This window comes from Penicillium cinerascens (assembly GCF_028974065.1).
Source record: "Penicillium cinerascens strain IBT 15544 chromosome Unknown scaffold_4_segment0_segment0, whole genome shotgun sequence".
NCBI classification, from domain to species: Eukaryota; Fungi; Ascomycota; class Eurotiomycetes; order Eurotiales; family Aspergillaceae; genus Penicillium; species Penicillium cinerascens.
In genome coordinates this window covers 1301778-1318645 of record NW_026695297.1, presented here as the reverse complement: position 1 = coordinate 1318645, position 16868 = coordinate 1301778, and the positions used below count along the sequence as shown (strand labels likewise).

The 16868-nt window shown below is 52.7% G+C and overlaps 6 protein-coding genes across 6 annotated transcripts; 2 read left to right on the top strand and 4 right to left on the bottom strand.

Moving 5' to 3' along the window:
- Nucleotides 1–86: 86 nt before the first annotated feature.
- N7498_008465 (uncharacterized protein) lies at nt 87–983 on the bottom strand (the record flags this gene model as incomplete). The annotated part of the gene is made up of 1 exon (XM_058455527.1): nt 87–983. The coding sequence occupies one exon, from the start codon at nt 981–983 to the stop codon at nt 87–89; it is 897 nt and encodes a 298-aa protein (XP_058305515.1).
- Nucleotides 984–1260: 277 nt separating this feature from the next.
- N7498_008464 (glutamate--tRNA ligase MSE1) lies at nt 1261–3389 on the bottom strand (the record flags this gene model as incomplete). Its single annotated transcript, XM_058455526.1, has 7 exons — nt 1261–1843; nt 1904–2070; nt 2123–2380; nt 2430–2846; nt 2903–2940; nt 3014–3086; nt 3135–3389. The coding sequence occupies 7 exons, from the start codon at nt 3387–3389 to the stop codon at nt 1261–1263; spliced, it is 1791 nt and encodes a 596-aa protein (XP_058305514.1).
- Nucleotides 3390–3749: 360 nt separating this feature from the next.
- Nucleotides 3750–5189, top strand: N7498_008463 (putative DnaJ domain protein (Mas5); the record flags this gene model as incomplete). The annotated part of the gene is made up of 4 exons (XM_058455525.1): nt 3750–3780; nt 3822–3880; nt 3937–4589; nt 4643–5189. 4 exons carry the CDS (start codon nt 3750–3752, stop codon nt 5187–5189), a joined length of 1290 nt encoding a protein of 429 aa, XP_058305513.1.
- A 1091-nt stretch (nt 5190–6280) lies between these two features.
- N7498_008462 (putative microtubule associated protein (Ase1)) lies at nt 6281–8798 on the bottom strand (the record flags this gene model as incomplete). Its single annotated transcript, XM_058455524.1, has 4 exons — nt 6281–8238; nt 8293–8507; nt 8572–8624; nt 8682–8798. The coding sequence occupies 4 exons, from the start codon at nt 8796–8798 to the stop codon at nt 6281–6283; spliced, it is 2343 nt and encodes a 780-aa protein (XP_058305512.1).
- A 430-nt stretch (nt 8799–9228) lies between these two features.
- N7498_008461 (Mov34/MPN/PAD-1 family protein) lies at nt 9229–10359 on the top strand (the record flags this gene model as incomplete). Its single annotated transcript, XM_058455523.1, has 2 exons — nt 9229–9330; nt 9383–10359. Exons 1-2 carry the CDS (start codon nt 9306–9308, stop codon nt 10357–10359), a joined length of 1002 nt encoding a protein of 333 aa, XP_058305511.1. The 5' UTR covers nt 9229–9305.
- Nucleotides 10360–11881: 1522 nt separating this feature from the next.
- On the bottom strand, nt 11882–15669 carry N7498_008460 (putative cell division control protein Cdc25; the record flags this gene model as incomplete). Its single annotated transcript, XM_058455522.1, has 2 exons — nt 11882–12219; nt 12303–15669. The coding sequence occupies 2 exons, from the start codon at nt 15667–15669 to the stop codon at nt 11882–11884; spliced, it is 3705 nt and encodes a 1234-aa protein (XP_058305510.1).
- Nucleotides 15670–16868: the final 1199 nt, after the last annotated feature.

The window sequence follows — 16868 nt, the reverse complement described above, 5'->3', positions numbered from 1 at the left end:
TACCCTCCTTGTCCCTGTAGTTCTAGGTCTGCAGTTGCACCAGAAATTTATCAAGTCATAAGCAAGCCGACTTGAGCACGGTAAACCTAATACTTTTTGAACAGCCCTTTCCATTTGAAATCTTTTATACCTTCCGATTCCCCGATCAAAGGCTCCACGTCTTCAAAATCCGAGGCCGTCGACGATTTCTCATCCTTGTCGTTCTCATCCTTTTCCTTCTCATCCTTTTCCCTCTCTTCCTTTTCCTTCTCTTCCTTGTTAGGAATCTCAGATAGCTTTTCTTTTGCAGTAGGCTCCGAAGTAGACTCTGAAGTAGGCTTTGACGATGTTGGTTCCGGGATATCAGGCGCTGAGAAGTATGCCTCTGCCATCCTCAAAACAAACCCAGGTCCTCGATGATTAAGCATTCTCCTAAGCTGATCCGTAATATTGCTCTTTTCCTTCTCAGTATACTCGAATCCTCGATGGTCTTCACAACACCTACACTCAGCTGTGCAGTGGCCTGTTCCCTTTCTCGATTTCCTGTGAAGGTGGCGATTTTCGCAGCATCGGCATTCACGACTGCAACAACCACCCTTTGCTATGCAGTCATCGATGAGTTCTTTGCGGAGGTACCATACTGGATTTCTAGTCAGAAACTCATAGGTTGGCCGTAGATCTTCTGGGAGTGTCGCTTGCTGCTCGTAAAGGGCCAGCTCGTAGATGTTGATTATTCGGCGAAGCTTCATGAGCGTTTTATCGTATTCAAGAAGCCGTGCGTCTTCCTTCTTATTACGTTTCCTCTCTCGTAGTGCACGGCAGCTTTGTACAAGGGAAGCTGCGCGCTGAACGCTTCCCCGAAGATTGTATTCGGCAAGAATGAGATCGGCAACGACGAAAGTAGCGACCCACCCTTTGCTGCCTATAAAGTGCAACCTTTTGTGCTCACGATCGTCTGTTCCGTAACCCTCACACGGTTTGAAATTTTGACGAGCTGTAAGCATATTGGCATGAGACTGGTACTTGAAGATAGGGAACCCACATGTGCAGGGTTGACATGAACTCGAGAAAAAAAGGGGGAAGGAAATCGAAGCATCAACAGGTGATGATGGAGATTTCCACGATACTCCGATCCAGAAGGAATAGGCCGCCGCCCAAAAGGGACTAGGGATGGTTTCATCAGAAGATCTGACGCCATGCAATCGTATCTACGGCACCCAAGTGTCGATACCTCAAATATTATACAATTCCGACGCTGCCTTAGAGACACTATTTACCTATTTACTGATCGGGGGCAAGAGAGCCCATCCAGCTCCGATCTTCGGCCAGTTTCTTCTCCCCAGATGACTTTGGGACCCGTCGGCCGATCTGCGGCACCAAAGACTGCGTTAACGTCTTCGCATCCTGCAGTCTGCGGACCGTTTCATCTCTTCCAAGGATCGTCATAGTCTCGGGTATACCAGGTCCTGGTGCTGAAGCAGACAAGGCCCAGCGAAGATAATGGTACAGTTCCTTTTTGAAGACCTTGTCGGTTGCCACGGACGATCGGTCAACTTCGGACGCGATTTCAACGGAATCAGAGCCGTCATAAGATGTAATGTTGAAGCGGTGCGTCTCGACGTTCCAGTGAGCTGATGGGACGAGGGATAGAGCTGCTGCTGCAGTGTGGAGGGCTAGCATGGGCACGGTGGGGTTTGATGTCGAAGAAGATGAGACCGGGGTATAAGTAGGCCGATCGAGCTTAGTGGCGAAGAAGGTTGAGTTACGTTCCGCAAACTCATTTGCTGTCGTGTAGGATTTGGCGTCCGCGCGGATGAGGGGAGAGATATATTCGGAGAGCGTACGACCCTTGAGAATCCGTTCACTGTAGCTAGGTATTAGATTCGTTTTCGACTGGGGATGTTGTCAACGAGGCAGAACTTACAGGTTCGCGTTCAGATGATTTTCCTCCACAGTCTTGCATACTCTATTGACCATCTCATCGAATTCGGGACCACCATTGGCCGCGAAGCGCTGCGCATGTGCTTTTTGAAGGAACCAGAGCTTCTCAAATGCGACAACGGTGTTTCCACGGGTGAACTTGAGGTTGAACTAGGAGGTACATTAGCAGGGAAGCTCTACTAGCTTGGGAGGTGCAACATACGAGTTGCTCCAACTCCTCAAGGTCGAATATATCAGACTTCTGGGAATGCGACCATCCCAAGAGCGCAGCAAAATTGACAAGTGTAGCTGGGAAAATTCCTTGTTGGTCTTTGAACGAGGACAGATCAATATCTGCATTCCGCTTGCTCAATTTCTGTCCCGACTTGTCGACCAGCAGAGGGACATGACCGAATCGTGGCGGTTCCCACTTGAAAGCGTTGTAGAGAGCAACATGCATTGGCGTTGATGGCATCCATTCCTGTCCAATATAAGCTGTGGTTCTTCGCCGGAGTATAGAGGCGTCTTACCGTTCCTCGAATGACATGTGTGATCTTCATGCAATGGTCATCCACCACATTCGCCAGATGATATGTTGGGTGTCCATCCGACTTCAGCAAAATCGGATCATCGTAGACTCGATCAATCAAATCCAGCTTGCTGCTGTTGGGCCGATTTTGTCCCGTCTTCCCATAGACCAGGTCGTTGAACATGGGGTATCCCTCCACCTTCAGCCGGACCACGTGGGCCTCGCCCTTGGATGCTCGATCCGCGGACTCCTCAGAGGAGATGTGTCCACACTTCCTGTCATATCCAGGTGCCAGCCCCGCTTGACTTCGGTGGCGTGCGAACGAATCAAGGCGCTCGGAAGAACAGAAACATCGGTAGGCGTGGCCATTGGAGATCAAGTCGTCGGCAAGGGATCGGTACAAAGCCGTTCGCTCAGACTACAAGACACGCGTGTGAGCAGAGATGAACTTATCGCGAGGGCACCGCATCTTACCTGTCTATATGGGCCGTATGGGCCACCAACAACAGGGCCTACGAACACACTGTCAGCCCATTTCCATACTTTACTCCAGGGCTGTTTGCTATAGCACCCAAGCGATCTCACCTTCATCCCAGTGTAGTCCCGCCCAATTTAAATCATCGTACAGTCGTTGTTCGGCATCAGGAATCGTCCGTTTCTATATCCATTAGCAGCCATCCACACTCGGCTCAATGGCGCCACCAACCTGGTCGGTATCCTCGATGCGCAGCAGGAATTGACCACCGGTCCGTTTCGCAAGGAGGTAGTTGAAAAGAGCTGTTCGTAGAGAGCCCAAATGAAGGTATCCGGTCGGCGAAGGCGCAAAACGTGTGCGCGCAGGCGCGTCGGGCAAGTTGGTCTTCGATTTGCGGAGTTGCGCGCCCGCGGAGGTGGACGAGGCCCTGCACTGGAGACAGGTCCAGGCACGCCGGGCAAAGAGCCGGCTTGGAGGGCTTCTCATGAGTAACTGAATCTGAGTGAAAGTGTCTCACGTGAGAAGTGCAGGTCAAGCAGTTTGGCTGCACTTGCCGCGCTGGATTTTTTGCGGAGGGTGGTCCGGCTCCGCTCAAAGCTACCGACAAAATTTCGGTTGCGACTCCGCTTGATCAACAACTCACCTCTCGCTTTGTCCTCGCGCCTTTTCGCTCCTTCGGTACTAAGGGTACACTATCTGATTCTTCTTTGAGATCGCTCTATCGGTACTGCCCAAAAGAAGAGCCTCGCACTGAGTATGATCCCCGCCTAAAATGGTCTCATCCGCCCATTTGGCTGCTTGCTGACAAGAACTGCAGTGCCTTCTGTCGAAGTCGACCTCTACGGTATGTGCAACCATGAATACATTATCGGGCACGGTCAAAGTGGAAAAACTAACCTAGTTTTCTTATCACCACAGAGGTCCTCGAGATCCAACGCGGCGCTAGCAAAGACGAGATTCGGCAGGCATACCGGAAGGCAAGACAGACCTTTCCAAGCTTCAGATTGGAATACTAACCATCGGACAACTATAGGCTGCTCTGTCTAGTCACCCCGATAAGGTCGCCGAAGAGGAGCGCCCGGCCGCCGAAATCAAATTCAAGTCCGTTCAGGAGGCCTACGAGATCCTCTACGATGATCAGAAGCGCGAAATTTACGACCGCCATGGTATGGGCGCATTCAACGGCTCCGGAGACCCCGGCATGGGTGGAGCCGGTCCCGATCTAGACGACATCCTGGCACAGATGTTTGGCGGTATGGGTGGTATGGGTGGTGGTATGCCCGGCATGGATCCTTTCGGGGGTATGGGAGGCATGCCTGGGGGTCCTGGTGCAGGCCCGCGCAAAAGCCGCAATGAAGAGCAGGACTATGAACTTAGCCTGATGGATCTATACAAGGGCAAGACTGTCAAGTTTGCCAGTGTCAAGAATGTCATTTGCAGTTTGTGCAATGGTAAGGGCGGAAAGGAGAGGGCCAAGGCGAAGAAGTGCTCGACTTGCGACGGTGTCGGATACCAGGAGGTTATCAGGAACATGGGTCAGTTCCTTACCAAGGCGACACAGCCCTGCACTACCTGCAATGGGAGAGGATCGTTCTTCAGTGACAAGGACAAGTGCAAAAAGTGCAAGGGCAAGCGGACAGTGGAGGCGAAGAAGATGCTCGAGCTCTATATTCCCCCCGGCTCGAAGTAAGACTTTCTCACCATCTAGGACATTACACGTTTGCTAACTGCTTTCATAGAGAGGGCGACAAGATTGTCTTGGAAGGCGAGGCTGACCAGGTTCCTGACCAGGAGCCCGGTGACATTGTTTTTCGCTTGGTTCAAGAGGAGCACCCTGTCTTCGAGCGTGCTGGCGCAGACTTGCGGGCAGAGATCGATGTCACACTGGCTGAGGCATTGACCGGTTTCTCGCGCGTTGTGCTCAAGCACCTGGATGAGCGCGGTATCGAGATCACGCACCCAGCCGGCAAGGTTCTCGAGTCCGGACAAGTTCTGAAGGTCGCCGGAGAAGGCATGCCGATCAAGCGCAGCGACGCGCGTGGCGATCTCTATCTGATTGTCAACGTGAAATTCCCCGATGAGAAGTGGAAGCCCAGCCCCGCCGTCCTCGAGAAGCTCAAAGAGATTCTCCCCAAGCCCAACGCACCTATCGAAGCATCCACCGTGGATGAAGTCCAGTACGACCCGAAGGGCAATATGGAAGAGTTCGGAGCCAAGGATGCTCAGGGCGCTTCGGCCTGGGAGGATGACGAGGAGGAGGAGCCAGCGCAGTGCGCGGCTCAGTAAGCGATACAAAAATGGGTTTCATGCTTATATGGCATCGAAGGCGTCTGGGTCTGGGCTTTGCATTTTCTCCGTGGCCTTTTGAGACACGACCTCTCCATTCTACGATCATGAGTACAGTAGACCTTGTTATTTGCTAGAATGCATTCTATTCGATATATATTCATCTATGCTTCACCCTGTTGTCTAGAGCGGTCTTACTACGGTATCTCCTAGCTTGCAATCCAGCCCGGAGGCCTATCGGACAGTCTGATAGTCAATGGCGCGGCCAATTTGGGCCAACGAGAAGCTTAGTAGGGCACGGGTAGAGGCCCTTTCATATGGTAAGCGTTCACCGCTGACTATCTATAGAGGGTCTAGTAAAACTTGGCCCTATGCAAGAACGTAGTGGCAGTTTTGATCTTTGATATAGAAGACTGGAGTACTTTGAACAGAAGATAATATTACCAGCAAAAGATACACGGAAACACTGTACTGCGCTATAAGCAAACATAATAGAGCCTCATAGAGTCGACAAGAACGCAAAGAAAAAGCCGCCAGCCTCAGATGAGCGGAAGACTCGAGGAAATAGAATAGAGTCGTAGCACGGAACCAGCAAAAGAAAAGACCACAAGTCAAAAGATAGAGCAAATAACACCATGCCACACCAAACAAGAGAAAATTCAGAATTAAAACCTGTCCGAGCTTGAGAGAGAAGCTTCTGCCTCTATGACCGAAAGAAAAAGGACAGACAATTCTCGAGGCGCTTCGCAGCAGCGGACATGATTAAACATTGACAAGAAAGAAATCATAAACAGGAGTGACATGATAGAAACTCGTAATTTTTCACAATAGAAAAGCAAGACGGCGGACTCGGTCATCTGTGCGGAAATGACACCAGCCTGTGCAGAATCTGAGCAAGCTCAGTCGTAAGGATCGTCAACGTCCATCGTGAACCATGATATCAAGGGGATCATGGGATCGTCAGAAAGCCAAGCGATTGCGGAACCACAGCTCAACGTCCGATGCGCCAGAAAAATGGAAACCAGAAGTGAATATGTAACAAGCGCCGGGTGCTAAGGGCAGATGAGGATTGAATGCGCTTTTGGAGGCAATTAGTAGGACTCGAAGTCGTCAGTCCACTCAGTGTCGCTACCCGCGACACGGAGGACCTGGCCGGGGTGAGGACCATCGGGACTGACGCTTCGGATGCCCTTGGACTTCTTGCCGATCATATCCATGCTGTCATCGGGGGCAAAACGTTTGCCTTGAGCAGCTCGCAACTTGGAATAGTAGATGTCGCTGGCACCACCCTCATCCTCGGATGCATCGTCGAAGGTTTCCCAGTTCTCGGAACCAGAAACGGTGGTCGTCGTAGTAGAGTTCGAAGTTTGACGGAGAGCTGGGGGAGGTGGTGCTTGGTTCAAATACGGATTCATTCGCGGGTATCCCTGCATCGAGGAATTGAATGACGAGTTCAGAGAGGACATCGAGGATTGCGAGGAGTGAGATGAGAGCTTAGTCGGCCGTGAGTGGCCCATGACAGATGCGCTCATGAAGGATCGCTGACGGTCATCGTAGACGTCCTCCGGGCTCACCGGACGGACAAAGGCGGTCGACATAGCACTGTTGCAGCGCGGAGGCTCCATCATGTAACTGTTGCGCTCCTTGGATTCAACTGTCAATGCGCGCATACGTGGCGGCGGTCCACGAGGCGGGGGCATCTTTCCATTAATAGTGCTGGATGAGTAGGACCCAGGGCCAGTCCGACGCTCAGGAGAGTTCTCTCCGTGCGGCATATTGCTCAATGGAGCACGAGCCGGGAGTTTGGACGGGGACTTCGCTCCGGACCTGCTGCCCGCGTAACCTATAGTGTTGTGCTTCACAGGACCAGCACCGGTAGGGGTCTTTGTCGCAGAGCGAGGAGGAGGGGGTCCCCGCATGGAACTACCAGGGCGAGGTCCTTGCATAGCGCTGCCGGGGCGAGAAGGAGGTTGCTGGCGTGAGGCACTCGACTTGGTTGTAGATGGAGGCGCAGATGGAGTCTTGGAGCGAGGGGGTGCTCTGTTTGATGCAGGAGTCAAGTTGTCGAGATAACGATCTCCATGGACGAGGAATGGTCGACCAAATTCTTCCTCCCAGTGCTCCAGCTCCTTCCGAAGCTCAACTTCAACCTTGGGAAGCTCTCTGGCGATACGCTTCCGCATCTTCTCCTCTCTGAGAAGCTTACCAGGGTCGCGCTTCTCGCCCTTATTGCCGCGGCCCATGAGGCGGGAGGCATCTTGGCTGGAGGATGACAGAGCCTCGCGGTCTGCCAGCAGGCTGCGGTGCTTCTCGATCATTTCCAGAGTAGGGGCACGCTGCTCCTTGAGGGTTTCCAGGCGCGAAATCTCGGCCTCGTGGGCCTCAAGCAGCGCGTCGCTGCACACATCGGAGAAAGCAGGCGTGAAGTCGAGCATCTCTTCCTCGGAGAAATAGAGGCTATCCCAAAGCTCCTGCAAACGGCAGCGAGCATCTTCGACGAACAGGTGCATGTTCTGTCTCTTCAGTTCGTTGAGGCGAGCGAGTTCCTCTTCAAATTCATTTATGGTACGAAGGCCACAGCCACGGTTGGCGGCGAGGAAGGCCTTGCGATCCGCCTCTTCGACACCGAAGCGCTCCCAGAGGCTCTCGACATTGGCGCGGATATCCTTGATCTTGCGCTCACGTCCCTTCTTCTCTTCCACCAACTTGTCGCGCTTGGCCATCAGGTTGGCAAGGTCGGCTTCGTGCAGCCCAAGCTGCTCAGGACATTCGCGATAGTTCTGAACGATGTTGGAATCTGTCTGCACTTGGGGAGTTCCAAGTTCAGCCCATAGCTTGATGATCTCCTCAGAAGTGGTCTGGACGAATGAAATGCGTCGGTGGTACTCTTCGTAGACTCTGCTGAATTCAGAGTCCAGTGCGGTGACATAGTTGGGGGAGAGATCGAAACTGGGAGGAATGGTCGATCCTGGGGCAGTAGGAGGCAGTTCAATGCAAAGAAATGAGGCCTCAAGGTGGGAAGAGTAGGACTCGAGGGCATCGACAAGTTCTGTTTACAGTCAGCAGGTCTGTTCAACTGCCAGATGGTATGGGGCGCACTCACTCTTAACCTGCTCGAAGCGCTCACGGTGCAGGCGACTCATAGCATCGTTCTTCTCACGCAGGAAAGCGATGCACCGGTTAAGCGGGTAGGTCACCTTAAGGTCACCCCGGTTGAGCTCATACTGGCCATTGGCCCTTTCATCGCCCAGAGATGCCTCCATTTGTTGAATAGTCGTAATAAGGCGTTGAGCTTCTTGTGTCATCTCGTCCTTCTCTCTGCAAAAGTAAATTATCAGCATTGGTATGCGCCGGTTGTGCCTTGTTTACATTCCCAACTTACGCATCGACAAGTTTGAGGTGGTTGTTCAAGGTCTCTGACAGAGCGCTGAAGAGCTATAGCATGCGTTAGAATCCAAGGTAATGATCAATTGCATGTCGCATTCAACATACCTCCGCTTCGCGGGAGTCGCGCTCACGGGCGGGAACTCCAATCTCATCGAAGATGCCATGGAGCTGCTCAACAATGTTGTTGACCTGGCTGGTCAGGTAGCTCGTGTCAACAGCCATATCTAGATATGACGCTGTCGGGCAGCGAGGTGTTCAACTAGCAAGGAATGCGATGTACACCAATGACAAGGTTGTCGGCAGTGCGACAGCGACGCCGAAGGGATCAAAACAAAGGGCCCAGCGCGTGGGGTTCCCGACACACGGAACCAAGCAAAGAAACGAAGGTGGGTTTTCGGAGTTCGTCAGTTGCGAAACATGGAGGACGGGAGGAGAGGTATGTTTATGAGGGGGTAGACGGCGTGCAGGGCCAGATGATAACAGGTTCATCTCATAAGCCCCGTTGTTTGGCGCCGATCGTCGTCATGGGCAACCGCTGAGTCATCATCACACCGCCCTTTAGTTCTGCCATAATTTGTCCCACCGCCCTTCTCCACGCTCCATCACTGGATCGACGAGCTACTTTGATCCCCCTCCAAGCTGCCTTGGCACCTTTATATTCCTCTCTTCCCCTCACTTACGACATCTACATACAAATCAACTATCTAACGCCACACAACCCCCGCAACAATGCAGGCTGCACAGCAGTCCTGGGGTTGGTACCCCTCACCCGATGACGGGAACTCGAACTAACAGAACAATTACAGAGCTAGAAAACGCAATCAGCGTCTTCGACCCACAACGCGATGCCCTCTACCAATATGACGAAGAAACGCAAAAGACCCTGAACGCAGAACGACCATGGGCCTCAGACCCATACTATTTCAAATCCGTACGCATCTCCGCCACGGCGCTATTGAAAATGGTGATGCATGCCCGCTCGGGCGGGTCTCTAGAGGTGATGGGTCTGATGCAAGGGTACATCCTGCCGAACACATTCGTGGTGACAGACGCATTCCGGCTACCGGTCGAAGGCACAGAAACGCGCGTGAACGCACAGGACGAAGCGTACGAGTATATGGTGTCGTATCTTCAGTCGTGCCGGGATGCGGGGCGGAAGGATAACGCTGTTGGATGGTATCACAGTCATCCAGGGTATGGATGCTGGCTTTCGGGTATTGATGTTGCGACGCAGCAAACGCAGCAGATGACCGGGCCCTTTGTGGCTGTTGTCATTGATCCGGAGCGCACAATCTCCGCTGGTCGTGTTGAGATCGGTGCTTTCCGTACTTTCCCGCAGGATTATACCCCGCCCAAGGAGGCTCATGAAGATGATGAGTATCAGACTATTCCGCTGGGCAAGGCGGAGGACTTTGGTGCACATGCGAATCAGTACTATTCGCTCGAGACGACGCATTTCAAGAGCACCCTCGACTCTGAACTTTTGTCCCTTCTCTGGAACAAGTATTGGGTTGCTACGCTCAGCCAGAGTCCACTGTTTACTTCTCGCGACTATAGCAGCAAGCAGATGATGGATCTCAGCCAGAAGGTGCGCAAGGCAGCACGGGGGATCGAAAACAGTGGTCCGGGGGGCGGATCGGCTACGGTCAAGGATCAGCAGTTGGATAAAGTTGTGCGTGGAGGACAGCGCATCGTGTTGGAAGAAGTCAAGGGCCTCGTCGCGTCCGAGGTGAAGATGAAACTCTTCCAGGGTATCGGGGATCAGTCTACTTCATCAACTTAAGTTCGTGGCACGGAGGCCTCCATAACACCAATATCGCTACGACTGTTACGCAATTCAATTCTCATTTGAGTCGGTGTCTTTGGCGCCTGGCAGGTTCATTTCTCGCGCTTCTGATATTGCTAGTTATCTGTTCTTGGTGTCCTTGAGAACCATACCTTATAGAGGGCAGGACGATGCATTACGACCATGGAAGTGAAACTCTCCATGTGATGACAAGAGATCCCCAAAAAATAAGCTTACTTACGCCAAAGAACTTCTTGCCTCTCGAACCTACATAAAAGTATTTACCGACCTAGAAAGGACCGCCCCAATCTCTCATAATGCAGGGCTGTACGCCCCGATAGGTTCAGTAGTCCTGCAGATCAGCCCACTCGCGGCCAGTAGAAACCCCATAAGCAGGGATTCAAAATAGCGACGAGAAACTTTTGAAAACAATGAATAGAAAAAAATGTCTTCTATTGACCCGCAGCCAAACACAACCAGGGTATAGACCAGGTGGATAGTGAAACACAATAGATACAGAGATGCGAGATGCGAGCAACCAGCGGTGCTCTAAAGAACAGACAAAAGTCCATCTGACGTGAAGGGGGCTCCCAGGTCATAACATATCATTATAGAAGATGGCGTGCAGACATTAACCCCGAAGAAGGCTCACCTCACCTCGGTAAGAAAAAATGTGGAACCAATCGAACAAAGAAAAAATGATGTGACAACAGTGGGGAATATACACCGAGAAGTTGGACCAGTATGTGCAACAATGGAGTACATGTGGAGTTAGGTTGGTACCTTTTTGCCAAGAGTCGGGTCGAGTTTCTCGACAGGCACTAAGAAATGAAGGGATTGGTCGGGTGTCCAAATTCTATGCCGGAATAGGTATATCGAAGAGAAGTGAGGTATCGCAAAGGCAGCGATGGAATGGATGGGCGGTTGCTGCGAGATCATGCATAGTCGGGCTCGGGAAGGGTATTGGTCAAGACCGGTGGACCGCGGCGCATAATGGTTTAGATTGAGGTAGATGATCTGCATGTCTCGTGGCAGCTTCGACACGAAAGGACCGATGCTCAAAGATCGCTGGCGAATCAGGGGCTGAAGTTGTGTGGAGACTGAGGTATCTTCGGCACGGTCGCATAGTCCTGAGATCCCGTCTCTCGGCAAAACCGCGTGCTAGCCACAAATGGTGAGACATCGCATGTGCGTGTCAGATAACATCGCGTATCCGCCGGTGCTGATTGGAGCAAGTTGCTATGGCGGAGGGTCGTCCACGAGATCGGTTGGCAACGATCGCCCGCAGGTGCAGCTTGGACAGGGGACGTCGCCGCCACAACTTACAGGAAACCGGACTCTGAGAGCAATCTACGGGGTGAAATCAATAATGGTTAGTCGCAGATCGCCCAAAACAGGTTTCAACGCATGGTCGCCCAAAATGATTGGAAATATGAGATCAAATTCGGGTATAGCCGAGAATGTGCCAGGCACCTTGCCCAATGAGAAAAAGGGGGAAAACAACAAGTTGGAAAGTAGATCATCGCAGAATCGCGATGGTGTTTGCAAAGAACATGGAGCCTTTGTCCTTGGTTGAAGATTCAGCATACCTTGCAATCTTTTCGTCCTCGCGCTCCCTAGGCTCGATCTCGAGACTTCGGTCATACATGTCGTGGACATCGCCTGCGGCCTGGAGGTTACTGAGGATGTAGTCTTGGAGTTCGCCGACGGGTTGGAGGAGGTAGGGCACGTTCTGATACTGCTGGATATCGCGGATGACTTCGGCGGTCTTGGCCCGCTTGTTGAAGTTAATCAACTCGGACGGGGTAAGTGAGGGGATACCATCCTCAATGAAGGTCAAATCCGTGAGATAAACGCCTGGATGTAACGTTAGCTGAGGAACGAAAGTAAGGAGACAGGCTCCGAATTGCCTGGGCACTAGGGGTAGTTTCATATCATACCAAAGAAGGGAATACATGGAGGGTTCGCAAGGTGCAAAGTCTCACGGTACTCGCCAAAGTTCTTGGTGCTCGCCATCAGTCGGCGCATCTGCTCCAAAATAGCAGAGGTGCGACCACTGACCTGGCCCCATGTTCGGCCCAGCCGATGAATGGGTGCAGTTCCAAGAGCCGAAATAATAGAAGTCAGGGTAGAATAATTGTTTAGGGTGCGGCACCTCTCAGCGACATTAACAAAGTGCTTGATAACAACCACACGCTTCTTAACATCATTTTGTGTCAAGATCATTTCGGCGACCCAGTTGGTCAGCTGGTTCGAATGTAGAATCAAGGCCTTGACGTTCGGAGCCGGCTCTGGCTCATCAGGGCCAACCTTCTTCTGCCATGTTTTGTTCAGACACTCTGTAGGCCGAATCTTGGAATAGAGGCGAGACTCAATAATAGTCAACTGGCGAGCAAACTCCGTGGGATCAATATCGAGGAACTTGAGCTTCTTCATGTTCTTCGGGATGATCGGTGGCGGCGCAGGAGTGTTCTGTGTGGGAACCAGACGCTTAGCAGTGATGTCCTGACCACGGAGACGCTGATCAATCACAGCAAGCAGTGTTGGAACACCGGGGGTTTTGGTAGTGGCGATAGAATCCTTGGTGAATGCATGTACACGTCGCAAGAGATCCATGTTCACTTCATCGTAAGGCTCCATCCAGAAATGATCGAACCAACTCTTGAGAATGTTGACCACGCGGAATCGAATAGGCTTTTGTTTGCGATCAATCCACATTTGCATATCATCGGTATTCAGACCAAATGGAGGCTGGATATTGAAGCGGTGCACAAGCATTTCAAAAAGTTCGGATGCAGTGGTAAAGGAACGATAGGTGAGGAGGAAGGTGCCGTTGAACGATGCATCAAGCTTGTCGTGACGCGTAAGGTGTTCGACCAAGCCAGCTAGAGTGCCGCACTTGAGAATCGGCGTGTCTGACTTGGTATCATAGAACACCTCACCCTCATGGTCCATCTTCAAGAACCACGGAGTCTCTTCAGGCTCCCTTACTGGTTCCTGAACCTGTGGCTCACGAGTGACAGTTGCCGGGGGTGCTTGGCCGAAGAACCTCTGGGCCTTGTCCATGTTGCGTCGTACCTTTTCAGTCCCCTTGCCAAGTGCATAGGAAGACGGGATACCAATGGACTCATTAGCGATCTTAGCTTGGGATTCTCCACGGCTATGAGTACTCTTCTGCGACTCATCCTCTTCCTCCAAGCGGCTATCGCTTCTCAGGATGGAGGTGTGTTCTTCAGGGATCTGCTCGAGAAGTAATGACAGTGAGAACCCAATCTGTGAGACATAGTTCTCCAGCTGTTTGGCCACACTTCGCACAGCCGTGATCCGATCGTCGAGTGAATCACCACGTAGCTCCGCCCATTCATCAGCTAGGGGGGCCGATACTGCCTGGCAGCTCAGGATAAAGTCACCAATTCCATCATAGACGCGTTGCTTTTGCAAACTGAAATCAACCAGTTGCGGGTTCTGGAAGCTTGTTCCGAGTGGGACAAGATTGATTGACTCGATCGTTACAACCCACGGGCGGAACTGCTCCACCACCTTGATCGCAGCAGCTGAAATAGCATCTGAAAACTCTCCATGTTCCGCAAAAGTGATGATCTTCCGGTTTGATTTCAACTGCTCTTCCAAAAGGCGGATGCTGCCCACAAAGGATCTCCGAAGAACGTCAATGTGGTCCAGAAGGGCCGAGTCGAGAGATACCGAAGGCTCAGCACGTGCGTCACCACCTTCGGGAACGAGGAACGAGGTCGGGCCTGAGGAGTTCAAAGAGACACCGTTGTTCTGCCAACTTCCACCGCAGAAGCTACCTCCGACGAAACCAGGAACAATACGGCGGATACCTTCGCCTCGCTGGTGTCGGGCGACGTCGACATAGCCATACACTCCTTGCATGACTCCATCGGCCTCTTGCAGACATTTATTGACCGAGTCAGATCCCGGCCAATCAGCGGCTGCGATATGCGACGAAAGCACCAGCTTGGAGAATTTGGACATCATATCCCGGAAGTAAGGATAGAGCGCCTTATTGGTGGAAATGATGGACGGATTCCCCGAGTGATTGTCGGTGGTGTCGGATCCGGCAGCCAGGAGCATGCGCAAATGGTCGGAGATATCCTCGGCCTTTCTGACGTACTCGGAGCGTTCTCCAGCAAGGAGGGTCTGGCGATAAGCTTCAACTGCATATTGCATGTTGTCGACAAGCTGGGGCCAGGTGACGGGCGGCGTCAATCCATCGTCCACAAAGTGTGAAGGGGTACTGGAGGAAATGGACGGCCGGGGAGGAATGATTTCGGCAACAGAGGTATTCGCACTGTTTGTGCTGATGGACGGTTGAGGGCTCTTGTTCATTGATGAGGGCTTGAAGTCCTTCGGTCCAGGGGGGTACAAGGAATCCATCGAGGTAGCAGGAGACAGTCCATCCATAAACGACTGGCGGCGGCGAGACATCGAATCATGCGAGGCCAGCATCAGCGACTCTCCTTCCGCCTCCGATGCAGAGCCATCGTAGTCATCCTCGTCCCGCTCGAAGCCGCGCGCCATCAACTCAGGAGGTGGACGAGTCTGGTCAGGGACGAAGAAGTTGTTGCGATCTCGGGGCCCAGCCTCGCTCGTAGCCGGGTTCTCGAAAGGCAGCTCCATCGTGGAGTATCCAGTTAGAGTATTGAAGTAAAACAGACGACCATCGGGGGTTGCCTGCGGGATCCAAAACGCCGCCTCTTCCTGCTCCTTGGGCGCGGGAATGCCCTCGATGGGGAGGATGGGCATCGAGTCGCGCGGGTTGCCTTCAGAGTCCAGCTCGTCATCTTCTTCGTGTCCGTTGCCGTAATCATCTTCGAGTCCCGAGTCTGCGCTAAGATCTGCATCGTCGTGGCCGTGTATCAAGTGCTCGCCAAAATCGTCCGCCTCACTGATAATCTGGCAGTAGTTACTCGGAAACCAGCCGCGAGTGTTGTCGATGACACCGTCCCACCACCCGGTTTCCAACTGATTGAGGACCTGGATAATGTCGCCGCGGCGGAAGCTCAGGCTCGTGTGGTCGTCGGCATCGTAATCGTACATGGCCCGGACGAACAGCGCCGGGGGTTCCGGGCTGGCGGCGGCATAGCCGGTGGCCATTTTCTTTAACGGGGAAGAATTCCAGCGGTCAGGGTCCTGCGAAACGCTGTGTACCCGGCCGCGCTGTCGAGTTGCGGTGGGGGTTGTTGGCCGGTCGGTGTACTCGAAGGCGGTCGCAAAAGTCCCGGCTTTACTGGCCAGCGCAGATCCTGTATCGACAGCCAGATCTGGCGCGCGGATTTCGTACATGAAGTGTCACAAGTGAGAAACACCCTGTCTAGCGTTGGGGGCTTTCACAGTGCCTCGTGGCTCATGGCTTGGGAATTCGACGGTTGGGGAGAGGGGCGGGCGGGTAATTTTGCAACCCACTTTCCGGGGGGGAGGGCTTATTCAAGTATCGCGGCAAGGGGCGACACAACCACGGGAGTAGGTAGATCAGATTAAGCGATAGAGAGGTAGCATAGTCTTTGAGGGTGAGACTTTCTTTTCCTCAGTATGGGAAGGGGGGGGAAGAGATCAGGGAGAGGCGGGACGGATGAGGCGCCTGCTCTGAGAGCTTCCACGCTTGAGTAATCGTTGTGTACGGGGGGTGTAATCGCAGTGTAATCACCGTAAACAATGTACTGCGGCATCTCCCGCGGGTAAAATTACGCACAGAGGCTGACACCTTCCCTGCTGGGGTCAAAGTCCAGAGCGGCTGCTACTGTGCCAAAAAGCCTTGGAGCAATCGAGCTTCATCCAATGATTGCTGCCTTGTTATCCACTGAGCACCACAGTTACCGCGCTACACAGGACATGAGTGTTACAATCGTTAGAGCCCGACTCCATCAACCCGACAATAGGATCGCCAGTGGCACGTTCACGCTATGGCTTCGAGCCCCAGCAGGTGGATTCCAGCGTGGCCAAGTCTGACATTCCCCCGTGTGACGACTGCCCCGTTTCTGTCACATCTCCGCGCTGACTCTGATACGGGGCAGAAAAAAACGAGATCCATCTTCAATCGGAGTACAAGGACTTTACAGAGCCCCGAGATGTCTTCCGCGGGAGTTCGTTTCGTGAAAAGTGCGCCCATGTGGATCAGCCCCCGGCTCATGCTGATTTGACACCTGAGTGGGAACTCTGTACATATTTCTACTGTACATACATCGTTTTCCACTTTGAACGATCCAATGACCTGGCACGCTCTCTCGGAGTGTTGTACGTGTTTCTCTCTCTACCGAGTTACTCCCTTGGATCCTCGATCCAGAGCATCTGGGTTTCAGCCGTTAAGGGATTGGAGTTATCAAAAGCCAAATGGTCAGGGGTAGAATGCAGAGTCCAGCTGCTTTCACTGTCTCTCGGTGCAATATCCAACCAAACCGGACGAGAAACATCACGGATTGCCCTCCGGCCGACGAGGTTGATCGGGTAATGCAAATTCACGAGCCTCGTGTTTGGTTTGAAAGTGT